Source organism: Apodemus sylvaticus, chromosome 8 (assembly GCF_947179515.1).
Source record: "Apodemus sylvaticus chromosome 8, mApoSyl1.1, whole genome shotgun sequence".
In the NCBI taxonomy this organism is placed as follows: domain Eukaryota; kingdom Metazoa; phylum Chordata; class Mammalia; order Rodentia; family Muridae; genus Apodemus; species Apodemus sylvaticus.
Window position 1 is genome coordinate 61706544 of NC_067479.1, and position 13112 is coordinate 61719655.

The 13112-nt window shown below is 51.1% G+C and overlaps 1 protein-coding gene across 1 annotated transcript in view; it reads right to left on the bottom strand.

The window, feature by feature from the left end:
* Scara5 (scavenger receptor class A member 5) overlaps positions 1 to 12864 on the bottom strand; it is a 101560-nt gene extending 88696 nt beyond the window's left edge. The window contains exons 1-2 of the mRNA XM_052191165.1: positions 12535 to 12864; positions 8073 to 8190 (exon numbers count right to left, since the gene is read on the bottom strand). Coding sequence (XP_052047125.1) covers positions 8073 to 8187 — 115 coding nt within the window. The 5' untranslated portion in view covers positions 8188 to 8190; positions 12535 to 12864. The remainder of the gene's footprint in view (positions 1 to 8072; positions 8191 to 12534) is intronic.
* Between the last annotated feature and the right edge of the window lie 248 nt (positions 12865 to 13112).

A 13112-nucleotide genomic window follows, 5' to 3' on the forward strand; every position in this document is an offset into this window, starting at 1 on the left:
TCCCATACCCACGGCGGAGGAAACGTCACTGAAGAGGAGACAGAAAGATTGTAAGAGTCAGAACCCATGAAATCTCAAAAATTTGGTCACCCAAGCAAGACTGATACAGTGTATCAAGGTGGACCGAGGATCGGATGTTCAACTGCTAAATGAAGAATTATAGGCAATTAATGGCCGCTGAGAAGAAGATCCACTTCTGCTAGAACAAGCCACTGTTGGGTTATCCAGAACTCAATGGTCAGCCCTAAACAAATGGGAGTAGTTGGGGGTTGGGAAGGCAGGGTGAAGGGTAGAAATGATGTGCATACAGCACTCACATACGAAATTCTATGTGAATTCGTGTGTAATTCTATGTGTAAAAAAATAAATTTTCACTTAAATAAATAAAAGGCAGTGCCCCTGCTTTAAAAAGATACTTGGAATACAGGGGAGGAGGGAATGCTGCCGGAACATCCAGGATTTCAAAAAGCAGCAGGCCTATGATTCTGCCTAAATTCAGACCAAAAGATCCCCTTCGTGGGCTGGGAAGGTGGCCCAGTCAGTGAAGTGCTCCCCTTGCAAACACTAGGCTCATCCTTAGCTGAACCCGAAGTCATCCCTAGAAGCCATGAAAAAAGCCGGACACGGCAGTGCATTCGTGTAATCCCAGCACCAGGGAGAGGAGGTCACGGGACCCCTGGGGCCGGCTGCTCAGCCATCCCAGATTGACCCACGGGGAGTTTCAGGCCAGAGAGAAAAACAAAGTGCAGGATGCCTGAGAAATAACACCGGAGGCTGACCTCTGACGTAGACACACACATACACACATGTGTGTGCACACAGACTCCACAACAAACAAACAAAAATCCCATGAAGATCATCAGCTTGTAGAGTAGCCCCAAATTCCAGTAAAGATTCCCATTCCTCTCCTGTCCCTGTCAAATGCCGGAGCTGAACATGTTTATAACTTGGAAGTGAGGGACTCAGGCAGGTCCGCATCCTCCGGGCCAGCTCCGTCCCCGCTGTGTCTTAGTGCGCTGGCTTCTGCTGGCTTCTCCTTTGGACAGGGAGCAGAAAATCAAGCTTAGTGCCCCGGTCTTCTCCTCGCCCCTTCTGCAAGCAGCTGCAAGCCAAGGCTTGGGAAGGGTCCCGTGGGTGTCTGCTTTTGAAGACAGAAAGGTTGAGCCACCTGAATGGGACTCTGAATGGGACTGAGCTTGGTGTGTCCCTGGAGGCTGCAGCTGGGCCACCTCTGCCCCCAAAACAGAGCAGGGTGTGCCGCAGAAGGAAGCCCGGCTCATCTGAGCAAAGATAAACAACACACGCTTACGGCTGGGATTGTCTGTGCTGTTCCAGTTAGGACTTCCTTCCTTTTCCCTCCCTCCTTCCTTTTGCCTTCCCTCCCTCCCTCCTTTCCTTTCCCTCCTTCCCCACCTCTCCAAGGTCTTCAAGGTCTCAACAGATAAACAGGGAAACACACGGGATGGAGTGTCTGCTGTTGTGCATGATTCTGGGAGAACAATGGCATGATTCTCATTTAAAGATGAGGACTCCGGGCAAAGCCAACCCCCAGCCGCAGATGGCCTGCTCCTATGTACAGACTTTTAGGTTTTAAAAAAGTGGTCTAGGAGCTGGAGAGATGGGCTCAGCAGTTAAGAATGCAAAAGACCCAGGTTCAAATCCCAGCACTCACGTGGCACCTCACAACTGTCTGTAACTCCGAGATCAGACAGTCTCACACAGACATATGTATGCAGGCAAACACCAATGCACATAAAATAAAAATAAAATCATTTTTTTTAAAGGTGAGACACCCATCAGGCACAGACAGCGTCCTGGAGCTGTCAACGCCTTGGGCCTGAGGCTGCCTCAGGCATGAGACAGGGTAACTGGAACTCAGAAAGGAAAAGCTTTCCTAGAAAGGTCCCTGGGCCTGAGGCGGCCCTGTAGAGTAGGTCTTGGGGTGTAGGACACGCTGGAGCCCCCATGTCTTCCCGCCTCCCATCTGCTGCTAGGGCCCTGATACCTGAACCCAGGAGACATGAAGCCAAATACAAAACAGTGTCACAGGGTATCAGAGAGCTACACACAGGCTTCTGCACCATCTGGGGACCTGTGCCCAGGCCCACGGTGGTTGTGGGTGGCCTAGGATCTGACAGACTGAAATTCTGGCCTCTTTTTCCCTCTCTTTGTCTCGGAGAGGAAACCCAGTGGGCCATCAGGCCGCCAGCATCCCCAGGGGGCAGCATCCCCAGTGGGCAGCATCCCCAGTGGGCAGCATCCCCAGGGGGCCATCAGGCCGCCAGCATCCCCAGTGGGCCATCAGGCCGCCAGCAACCCCAGTGGGCAGCATCCCCAGGGGGCAGCATCCCCAGGGGGCACAGCCTAATCTAACAGTACTCTCTGCTCGTAGTTAACAGGACATGTGTCCTAGTGTTGCAGGACCGAACAGGTTAACGCCCCTCTTCTGCTCTAACCTGTAAAGGGCGGTGACTCTCAGTGAGGTCATAGCCAGACCCTTGTGTGCCACACAGCAGTTCTCACTACACCAAATGAAGCAAGGATGTCTGATGGGCGGAAGGGAGAGTGTAGCAAGTCCCCCGAGAGAATAATTTAATTTTATGGCGAAGAAATGAGGGACCAGGGAGTCCGGGCTACAGGCATCCTGCCACTACCAGAAGCACATGTAACTCATTACCTACCTTGGCTTCCCATGGGGAGCCATGAATGACGCCCCGTGTGTGGTGGGGCGGGCTGAGGGCACGGAGAGAGCAGGATTATGTTTTCCTAACTCTAACACCTCTCTCTCTGGGCCTCAAAAAAAAAAAAAAAAAAAAAAAAAAAAACACTTCAGAGGAGGAGGCTGGCCCAGCCAGACACCTTCCATTCCCAGGACTCCTCTGTGTGCTAGAGCCAGCCTGGAGCAGTCTTCAGTGGGCTGAACAGGGTGGAGAGGGGAAGGTGAGGAGGGGAGGGGCCTGGGAGGGAAGGACAGGACAGGAACAGGGACTGACTGTCTCAGATGAGTTTCAGTTTGGAGGGATAACCAAGTGAGACCACGTGCTGCAAAGAGCTTTCCGGTCTTTTCTGGGCCGGTTCTCCTAAACGTTTCTGATATTACGTCCCCTGTGCTATTATTACCTAGCAGGCTGTAGGCCTGCCCTTGGCCTGACAGTCTACAGTGGGCTCCAGGGACCCTGCTGAGCCATAGCACAGAAAGGAAGAAGCGGCCTCAGAGGTACAGAGAGACTGAGCTACTGAGGCTGCTGTGGAGGCAGGCAGCTTGAAGGATGTGAGGATGCTGCGGGCTTGAAAAGGGGACCAGTGAGAGACCAAGTCCCTCCCCTTTTCTTATCACCCAGGAAACAAAAATAGAGGAATGGAGGCAGGGAAAGGAAAGAAGACAGAAGCTAGGAACAAGCAGAGAGACAAAGACAGAGAGAGAGAGAGACAGACAGAAACAGAGACAGACAGAGAAAGAGACAGAGAGAGACAGATAGAGACAGAGACAGAGAGAGACAGAGAGACAGAGACAGACAGACAGACAGACAGACAGAAAGACGTTAGAGAGAGACAGAGAGAGAGAGAGAGGTTGAAAAATAGATTGGACCGAAGGGGGCAACAGTCGTGATTAGTAGAAGCTGCTACTAAGGTGGTTGCAGGAAGAGGCCCCTTCCTGCCCACCGAGGACACACCCTGGCAATGCACCCTCTAGCCCAGCACGTGGTGTGAGGCTTCGACCCTTAGGCTCACTCACAGCTCCTGAACACGCAGCTTCCATGCTCTGGAGCTCCTGTTTTAGCAAAGCAGGAGCTCTCGGCCCTCCAGTCCTTTGTCTCTGATCCTCTTGTGGGGAGGGCAGGGCACAGCAACCAAGTAAGAGTCAGTACCAGGTGCAGACACACACACACACACAGACACACACACAGACACACACCATGAATGCCTTGCTGCATCAGACTCCATTGGCAGCCAGTCACAGGCCCCAGGCCACATCCCTGAAGGTAGCCTTTCCAGGAAAAAGACAGATTCTGTGTTTTCAGTCTTACGTGTCTCCCACTCAATTTTTCTGTCAGTTCAGAATCCAGAGGAGGAGATCTTAAGGATCATCAGCCCAACACTTTCTCATTCTTTTCCCGGAAAGGAACCCTGAATCACAGGCAGAGAGGCCCTGAGTCAGGCTTCAGTCCTGCTGCTATTTGAGTGGCCTTAGGTAAGTTATGCACTAATATCACTGCCTTCCTGAGTGCCTGGGGAACACAGAGAAAAACCTGTTGCCTTCCCTGGCTTCAAAACATTTAGAGTGCAGTAAGGATGAAAAAAAAATCACAGACAGACAGACAGAGACACACACATACACACAGACAATACATACACATACCATATATACACCATACACACACCATACACAACACACACACACACACATAATACACCACACATACACCATATATACACCATCACACACAATACACACACCATACACACATACCATAAACACACATACCACATGTATACCACACACATACACACACACAATATACACACCATACATAAACACATACACACACAAACACACATACACACACACCATACACACACACACACACACACACACACACACACACACCACCCAGAGAAGAGCCCAGCCAGCTGGAATACACTACATTTTACAAAATGATTGGTTATGGTTTATGTCCCCCAAACACACACACACACACACACACACACACACACACACACACCACCCAGAGAAGAGCCCAGCCAGCTGGAATACACTACATTTTACAAAATGATTGGTTATGGTTTATGTCCCCCAAACAGGCTCAGGTGCTTGAAGCCACAGATCTGGTCCTTGAGAAGTCAGAGGCTCCTGGGGGTTCTCGTTTAATTGACACCATGATGGGTTTGCAATTTGGCACCATGTGTAGGGGATGGAAACTTCTGAAGCCTGGGTCTGCTTGGAGGAAGAAGGTCACTGGAGGAATGTCCTTGGGGACTGCAATGTCCTGGACTACTCTCTGCTTCCTGGGCACTCTGAAGTCAAAAGGTGTCCTCATCTGCCTGTGCTCCAGTCATCATGGTATCCTGCTCAAGTCGGGCCCCAACTGTGAGCCCCAAATCCCTCCCTCCTGTAAGGTGTTCCGGTCAAGGGATTGGGCATTTGGTGGAAACCAAACACAAGCTCTGAGACCCAGAGCAGGGGTGTGCCTGGGGATGCCATCCATGGGGCAGAGCAGGGGGTGGGACTTGAGGTGGTAGATGGGGCACAGGGAGGTGAAGAATAGGATGTGGGAAGACTGTGGCTGCCTCAGGAGGTGGGCAAGAGCAAGAAGGTACAGACAGAATCTGTGGACTCATGTTGGGAGTGCCACCATTTGGCAAGGACGCCAAGAGAGAACTGGAAAGGATGTAGCCAGGACAGAACCTCTGTCTAACATGAGTATTTACATCCACAGTTCTTTCCTTTCTCTTTTTATATATAATTAATTATAAAATTATAATTTATTATAATATAATTTATTATAATATATTAATTATAATTTATAATTTTATTTTCTGTGCATTGGTGTTTTACCTGCATGTACGCCTGTGTGAGAATGTCCCACTCCTTTCTGCAATTGGAGTTACAGAAAGTTGTGAGGTGCTATGTGGGTGCTGGGAATTGAACCTGGGTCCTCTGGAAGAGCAGCCAGTGCCAAAATTCTTAAAGTCACACCTGAATAGTCGGGCTCTGTTTTAAGGATCTTGCTCCAAGCCATGACCCGAGAGCCAGCCTCCAATGAGAGGAAAGGCTCATTCTCCATTCCGACTCTACCTTGGAGGAGGCAGCCTAAAGCGGGCCTGGAGCTCAGACAACACTTTGCAGTTTAATCTACTGAAGGCCCCTGGGATGGGCGTGGCCCAGGCTTCCAACCGTTTGTTATCTCCTTCCAGTTTCTCCTTGCCTCTCTTGGACTCACCCCTCTCCTTCCTGTTTGGCTCTCCAGAGAGGAAGAGCAGGAAGGGGGGGGAGGGGGGGAGGACCAATGTCCTTCCAAAACAACCCACAGATTGAGTCTTTCTGAAGAACACTGGGGACTCCATCCTGGAGGAGAGTGAGAGAGGAGAGTCTGGGTTCTTTACCAAGTGATCAGGGGCTGGGCTTTGACTGGCTTTTAAATTGGACAGCATCATTCTCCAAGTCTGAATTTAAAGAGACACACCCTAAGGCAATGAGCTCAGAGGTACCGGCTGTATCCTCTTCTGGTGGATGAAGACATCAGCCTAGAGTCAATCTGGAATCCACAGCTCCTGGCTTCACTGCACCAGAAACTGGGGCCCAGAGAAGCCCTACTCAGGACCCCGGCACAGCTGAGAGCCCCGTCGGCCACTGAATCGCCAGTGTCTCCGGCAGGTCCCTCAGGCTGGCACCAGGAAGCACGGAAGCTGAGATCATTGCTTGGTTATGTTTCCCTGGTCGAAATGATTGTTTTTGATCTGGGGTCCAGAACATACAGGGGAGAGGTGGGAGAGGGGAGAAAAAAGGTGGCAGTCCCAGTGACATCCCACACCGCAGGCTTCGCCCCTACTCCAGGCCTGGTGTCCCAGTTGACCCTGGGTGACTCCCTCCAACTACTCACAGCCACGGTCCTTTCTGGCCAAGCTCGGCCTCTTTAACAATGTGCGAGTGGGAATAGAACTGGATCAAGAGTGAATTCCAGCAACATCCTCGCTGACTTCCTAAGCAGGGTAAACACGTGCACACATGTGTGCACATACGTGTGTGTGTGTGTGTGTGTGTGTAACTTGTAGCATAGACATGTACACTTTTGTTCTCCTCCCCAGGTGTTAGGACATTGGATTAGTCTGGGGAACAAGCTGACAGAACCTTTCTCCAACTCTTCTCTTTCAAAATCTCTGTGTGATGGTTTCTCTTGACTGACAACGTGGAGACACATCTCTAGGTGTGTCTGTGAGGATGTTCAGAGACGTTTAGCTGAAGGGGGAGACCCACCAGCACTACACCATGGGCAGGGGCTGCAAGCAAACAAAATGGAGACAGGGAGCGTAGCAACCCCATTCATCATCTCTGCTTTGTGACTGAGCATGCAAAGTGGCCCTGCCACCACACCTTGTCTGTCATTACGCTCTGCACCCTCAGATGGTGAGCCAAAAATCTTACGGTCATCCTTACATTCTTACGCTCTTTTCCAGAAGCCATGTCCCTGCTTTACCTCAGCGTCCACACTGCTCTCACGCAGTCCTCCTGCTTGCTCAAGTCTCATACTTGCTCCTCCTCCCACCAGCAGTCATGAGCCCTTTGAGGACAGGCGCTGTTGCAGTCCCTCCCAGAGCATCCCTGACACCCAACACAGACTAGAACAAGGAGGAAGAGCGAAACACTGAGAGTCCCCAAGGATGAACCAAGGGATCTTTACTTCAAAGCTCAGATCTCCTTGTCTGCCCCTCCTGCAGGGGCTGTCCCCTCTGTCTTCCCAAGACACTCTTTTTTTCCTACATCTGCCCCTGTGAGAAAAGAGACAGAGCCAGCGCCCCCGAGAAAGGCTGTGGGCAGTGTCACAAAGCAAAGAACCAGGCTGCACACTACACTGTGGACAAGGGGCTGTCTCTAGGTCTGTGTCCAGCCTGATGTCCCCACAACACAACCCTGTAGGCCTCATTCCTTTGCTCTCAGAAGTAGGATGGTGTTCTCCTCTTCCACATAAGCCCAGTGGAGAGTGGGTTTGTGTCTGAAGTGAGCTTTTATTAAGTACCTGTCCAATAGCAGTACAGACATTTACTAAATGCCTGCTTGCCGGTGCACAGGGTACAAGTGCTGACAACTCCATGCTGGACCCTCTCTGAGGGACTGGTGAGTTATGGAATATTTGATGTCCTTGGTCTTAACAGGCCCATCTATAAAATAGGTTCTTATTTTCTAATGATACAGGTTTATTGAAATGAGTGAGTGAGAAAAGTCATAAAAGAGATTTTCGAAGCTATAACATTCACTATCTGCAGAACTAAATGGGGGAAGGCAGCAGTGGGAAGCATGGGCCTTCAGCACCCCAGAAAGAGCTTCAGAGCCCAAGGCAGCTAGAAGCACTCACCGTCCTCACACAGGTTCAGCTTGGACAGGCTCCTGCCATCAAAGGGTTCCTCAAAGATGGAGCCGTTGTCACGGTCACTCACGGTGTGCAGGTACATGGCTTTGTTGTCCATCATATCCTGAAGCAGTAGAGACACCAGGAGCACGGGGGGGGGGGGGGGACAGAGGCAATACAGAGTCAACTATGTGACAAACAAATGGTAGAATCAGGTGCCCACCCATGTGACCCCAGCCTGGAGGTGCCCACCCATGTGACCCCAGCCTGGAGGTGCCCACCCATGTGACGCCAGCCTGGAACAGGGCTCTTTCTACCTCTTCAGCAGGATCTGGGAGCATCATCCAGGTTCTCTGGACAGCCCACCCCCATTTCTAGCTCTCCCTGCTCTGTGCTAGAAGGTCAAGCATGGGCTCTGACCTTTCTTTTCGACAGCTCTCTATGGGGCTGGAGCCTTAGGCTGGGGACACCATGGCCACACTGGGCAGCACTTGAAAGGGACTCTACCACCCAGATGGTGAGAAGAGAGCAGCTCGTAGCTCCTACAAGCAGTTCTCAACCTGTGGATCGTGACCCCTGTGGGGGTCGAGCCACTCTTTCACAGTGGTCACCTAAGACCATTGGAAAACACAGATATATTACAGTTCATAAGAGTAGCAAAATTACAGTTATAAAATAGCAATGAAATAATTTTATGGTTGGGGGTCACCACAGCCTGAGAAACTGTATTAAAGCAGCATTAGGTCGCAGCATTGGGAAGGTTGGGAACCACCGTGTAAGCCTCAGTGGCCTGGGAGAGTCAGATAATTGCAAGAGGGAATCTGCAAGCACAGATGCATTGAGATGGGTTAGGATCAGCAAAGGGCATCAGACGGTCCCTAACCATACAGCAGGCTGTGGCAGGAACTCATCTCCAGAGGAGTCCAGGGGGTGAGCGGTGGGGGGTGGGGGGGTGGGGGGTTCTGCCTACATGATGCCCTCAAGGCTGGGACGGACGGGGTCTTGAGCTCCTGACGTGGAAGCTCTCACTTGAAGTGGCACAGCCATGCTGATGGCAGAACAGTGTGGCCCACACCATCCCATTCTGCCATGCATAACTGTGTGACTGGAACATCATCCTCAGAACCTGCGTGGGTGGCTCTGGGGAGGAAGGGCATCATGAGACCCAGGCTGGAAGGGATTTTCTGAGTTCTTCTAAGATGAATTTGCATTCTTTGTGTAATGAGAAAAATCCTCTTTATAAAACTGAATTGCAAAGTGTTTGTTTATACAAAATCCTTTGGCTGTTTTCCTCACATACGCAGCCTGTAATTTTACATATTACTTTCAGTGACCACTCTAACTGGTCATACGTGTATGTCAACCTGCTTTCCTGATGTTCTTTAGCTGTCTGATTATTTAACCAAAATTAAGAAGGGGGGAGGAGAAGGAAGAAGTGGAGGGGAAGGAAGGCAAAGGAGGTAAAGAGAAGAGAAAATAAGTCAGATGGGAGAGGCATTTATTTATCTTCAAGGTGAATTTTGGGAAAACAAAGTCCCTAGAAAGACAGGCACAAGCCCAGCATGGAACAGAACCTGAGATCCTGAGAAACAAGCGGAACCCTCAGCCTGGATGGGTGCACGGTGCCTGGAAGGTACTGGTGGGGAGGCAGGGAGACTGCAATGGGTCTTAAGGTCATCCATTCCTCTTTAGAGGTACAAAGGAAGCATCCACAGGGATAAAGAAGGAGGGGAAAGGGCAAAGCAAAACCATGTGTTCTCTTTACAACTTGAACTTGGACTACTAGAGAAGCTTCCAGAACAGAGACTTGGCCTTTGGGGAGGAGAAGAGGCTAAAAGTGACCAGTGGCTGTTTAACTGCCCAAGCAACGACCCAGGATCTATGGGGTCTTCTGCTCTATTGCTCCAAGTAGTGGAGTTCCCCACAGTGGCTCACTCACTTTGGTATACACACACACACACACACACACACACACACACACACACACACACATACACACACACACACACACACACACACACAGGCACTCAGGCACTGGTCTTTCTCCCAGTCTATGAGAGGGACAGGAGAGGGAGATGGTCCTTGGGTCTATCAGGACTTCTCACATAGACAGCTCCCACCCAGCCATTCTATGCCTCCTCCACCCCCATGGCCAATTTGCTAATCTCCTAACCAAGCCCTCCGCCCAGCAAGGGCCTCTAGGTGGGGCTGGATGGCTCCAGCTCTGCTCAACTATAGGGGATCCTCCCTGGTCTCAAGATGTGTGTGGTCCTTCCCCTCTGGCCTCAATCGTAAGAGGCTACAAAGCTGGAGGCCACTGTCTCTGCAGCCTGTGATAACCCTTGCTCTGCCAAAGGCAACAGTGTCTACAGCCAGAGGTCCCCAGAACCTCTTCCTTCTCTCCTGATCAACTCCAGACCACTGGGACCTAGAATGTGTCCACTGGCAACGCCTTAGCCATCCTCCCCACCTCCTGGATGGACTGAGCAACAGACTAGAGAAAGGGGCCGGGGCAGAGCAGGTCCAGATAACTTTGAAAATGGTCAATTCTTCATTACTTGGAAACAAAATGCAAGCGTGTTCTGCCTGCGTGGTTTTACGTGGGGGCTGTGTTTTCTCCTCTCAGAGTCCAGAGCAGGTTCTGAACTCTGAGATCCTGTTCTGCCAGCTTTAGACCCAGTCTGTGCTCTCAGGCATGTCACAGCTGACGATCTAGAGTAGTGGGACTCATGGAAGCTGCTGGTGCATTGGAGACGCCCCCTTGGGCCTCAGACTGATTGTCCCCAAACCCCCAAAACTTCCTGGGAGCACTTTCTAGGAGCATTTCCTGGGAACACCTCCCGGGAGCACCATGAGCAAGGCAGGAGGGCAGATCATCATTTTATCATTCCCATTTTAAAGATAACCCAACCAAGACCAAAGAGGCAAGAATAACAATACTGGAAATAAAGAGTCAAAGAGGCAGGAATTAGATGGGTGGTTCAGGGGTCCACACACACAGCACTGACCCCATCATAGGCTGCTGTATCAAAGGTATATATCCACGGCTGTTACTTTCAGTGGCCGCCTTCAGGGCTGCTGTAATGGGGGCTGCACTGGGCACACCTTGGAGGGGCAGCCAGTGCACATCTGTAAGGGTTTGAGCAGAGAGGCCTGGATGGACACCTAGGCCTCATGGGTGGAGCCACAGGTTCCTTGGTGCTCAGGGAGCCTGAATTCAGCTTTGCTAAACAAGGAAGCCACCCAGGGTGTGTTATGAGTCGCTCCCCACAAAGGCTGAGGTAGGGGCTAACCATTGCTTCCAGAGTCTGTCTGACAGCTGCCCTGGGACACCCTCGATCTCTGCGCAGGTGCAGGTGCGGGAGTGAGGGAGCTCACAGCACATGGGCTGCTTTTCCTGTCTCTCAGTTTGGGAAAGTGGTCTCCTTTGCTGACCCAATCTGTGCCTCAGCCCTGCGATGTGAGGGAGAGAGAAGTGAAGAATATCATGTGGGCTGATAAAGGAGCAAGGACTTTTCAAAGCCATACAAAATAGCAGGGGACAGCCAAAGACTATAAAATTGCTCCTCAGCAGGTAGGGGGTCTCAGAGTCCTGAGGACTCCCCACTGCTCAAAATGTCTCAGAAATGCAGTTGTGTGTGTGTGTGGGGGGGCTTCCTTCACACAAAAAATGCAACCTCAAAAGTGGCTTAAGACTGAGGTTTGAACCCTGGTTCCGGAAGTTTCTCTGGGAACACCAAAAGGGGTGCTGAGGCAGGGAGCTAGATCAGGGGCCTCCCTTGCAACTCTGAATCTTTTTCCGTGGGCTCTGACCTCTCACTTGGCAGGGATTACTGCTTCTCGCCTGGTTTCTAAAACTCATTTAAACCAAATAAAGTCACTGCAAACGCGGCCCCCAAGAAAAAGTTGCTAGATGGGTCTTAAACCCTTTTTTTTTCCTAACTGTACTCAGTTTACTGGATCCTAACTCACCGTTAGAGAGGTCTAGATGCTTCATGAACAACCTCCTGCATCATTTGTCCCACCCTGCTGTGTTTACATACACACACACACACACACACACACACACGCACGCGCGCGTGCATATGCACATGCACCCATGTATACACCCACGCATGCATGCATGCATGCACACATGCACACTGCATACGGTGCACACATATTTAGTCCCCGACAGGCTCTGGAGCTATGACATGAGACATAAGACAGGCAGAGATGCCACGGAAGCACAGCATCCCTCTGGTATCTGGATGCGAGTTCTCACTCTACAGCTTTAGTAACTGAGACCTGGGGCCCATGTGTGTCTACAGGCTCTGATCCCTGAGACCCTCCCACCAGGAGCCAGGCAACTCCAGGTCCTCTATCTGCACGACTTCCCAGTACTCGGCTACATTAGTGCATCGCTTCCTCCATCTGCCCTCGGGGCACCATTACCCAGTAGCTTCTAATTCAAAATGTCAAAACTCACCTGTATGCTCCACTCTAAGGCTGGGGTTCCTTCAGTTCCCAGCGATTGCCATGGTAGACAGAGAGCTGACTGCTGCCCCACGGAGACCCAGAAAGTCCCTTGAAGCTTGTCCCCACAGCCAGCCAAATCCAGATGGAGTCATATAGAAAGAGGCTTCAGGGTCACCTAGTGGTTTAGGTGAGAGCCACAGTCACTTCTATGTGACTTTGGACAAAGTGGCTAAATGACTGGTCTGCACGTGGGATTCCTTGTCTTGGTGCAGCGTCGGTCACCCTCAGAAAGCGATCCGAGGAGATATTCTGTGTAGCCACCCGCCGCTCTGCTAGGTACTGACTGGGTGGGAGGTGCTCCAACCTCTCAGTCTTTATTTTTAAAAACTTCTGAAAGCAACTGCTAGAGGGAGTCTGGACTACGCCTGCCCTCTTGTGGCCACCCCCAGACTTACAACTCTCTGCATCGCATTTCCAGCCCTTGGCTTTGGGACTCAGTGACTGTTTTAAAGGCCCTGCTCAAAATACTTTTTGGACAGCTTCTGGGAAAATGGCAGCTAGACCTGGTTTATGACACACCCAACGAGA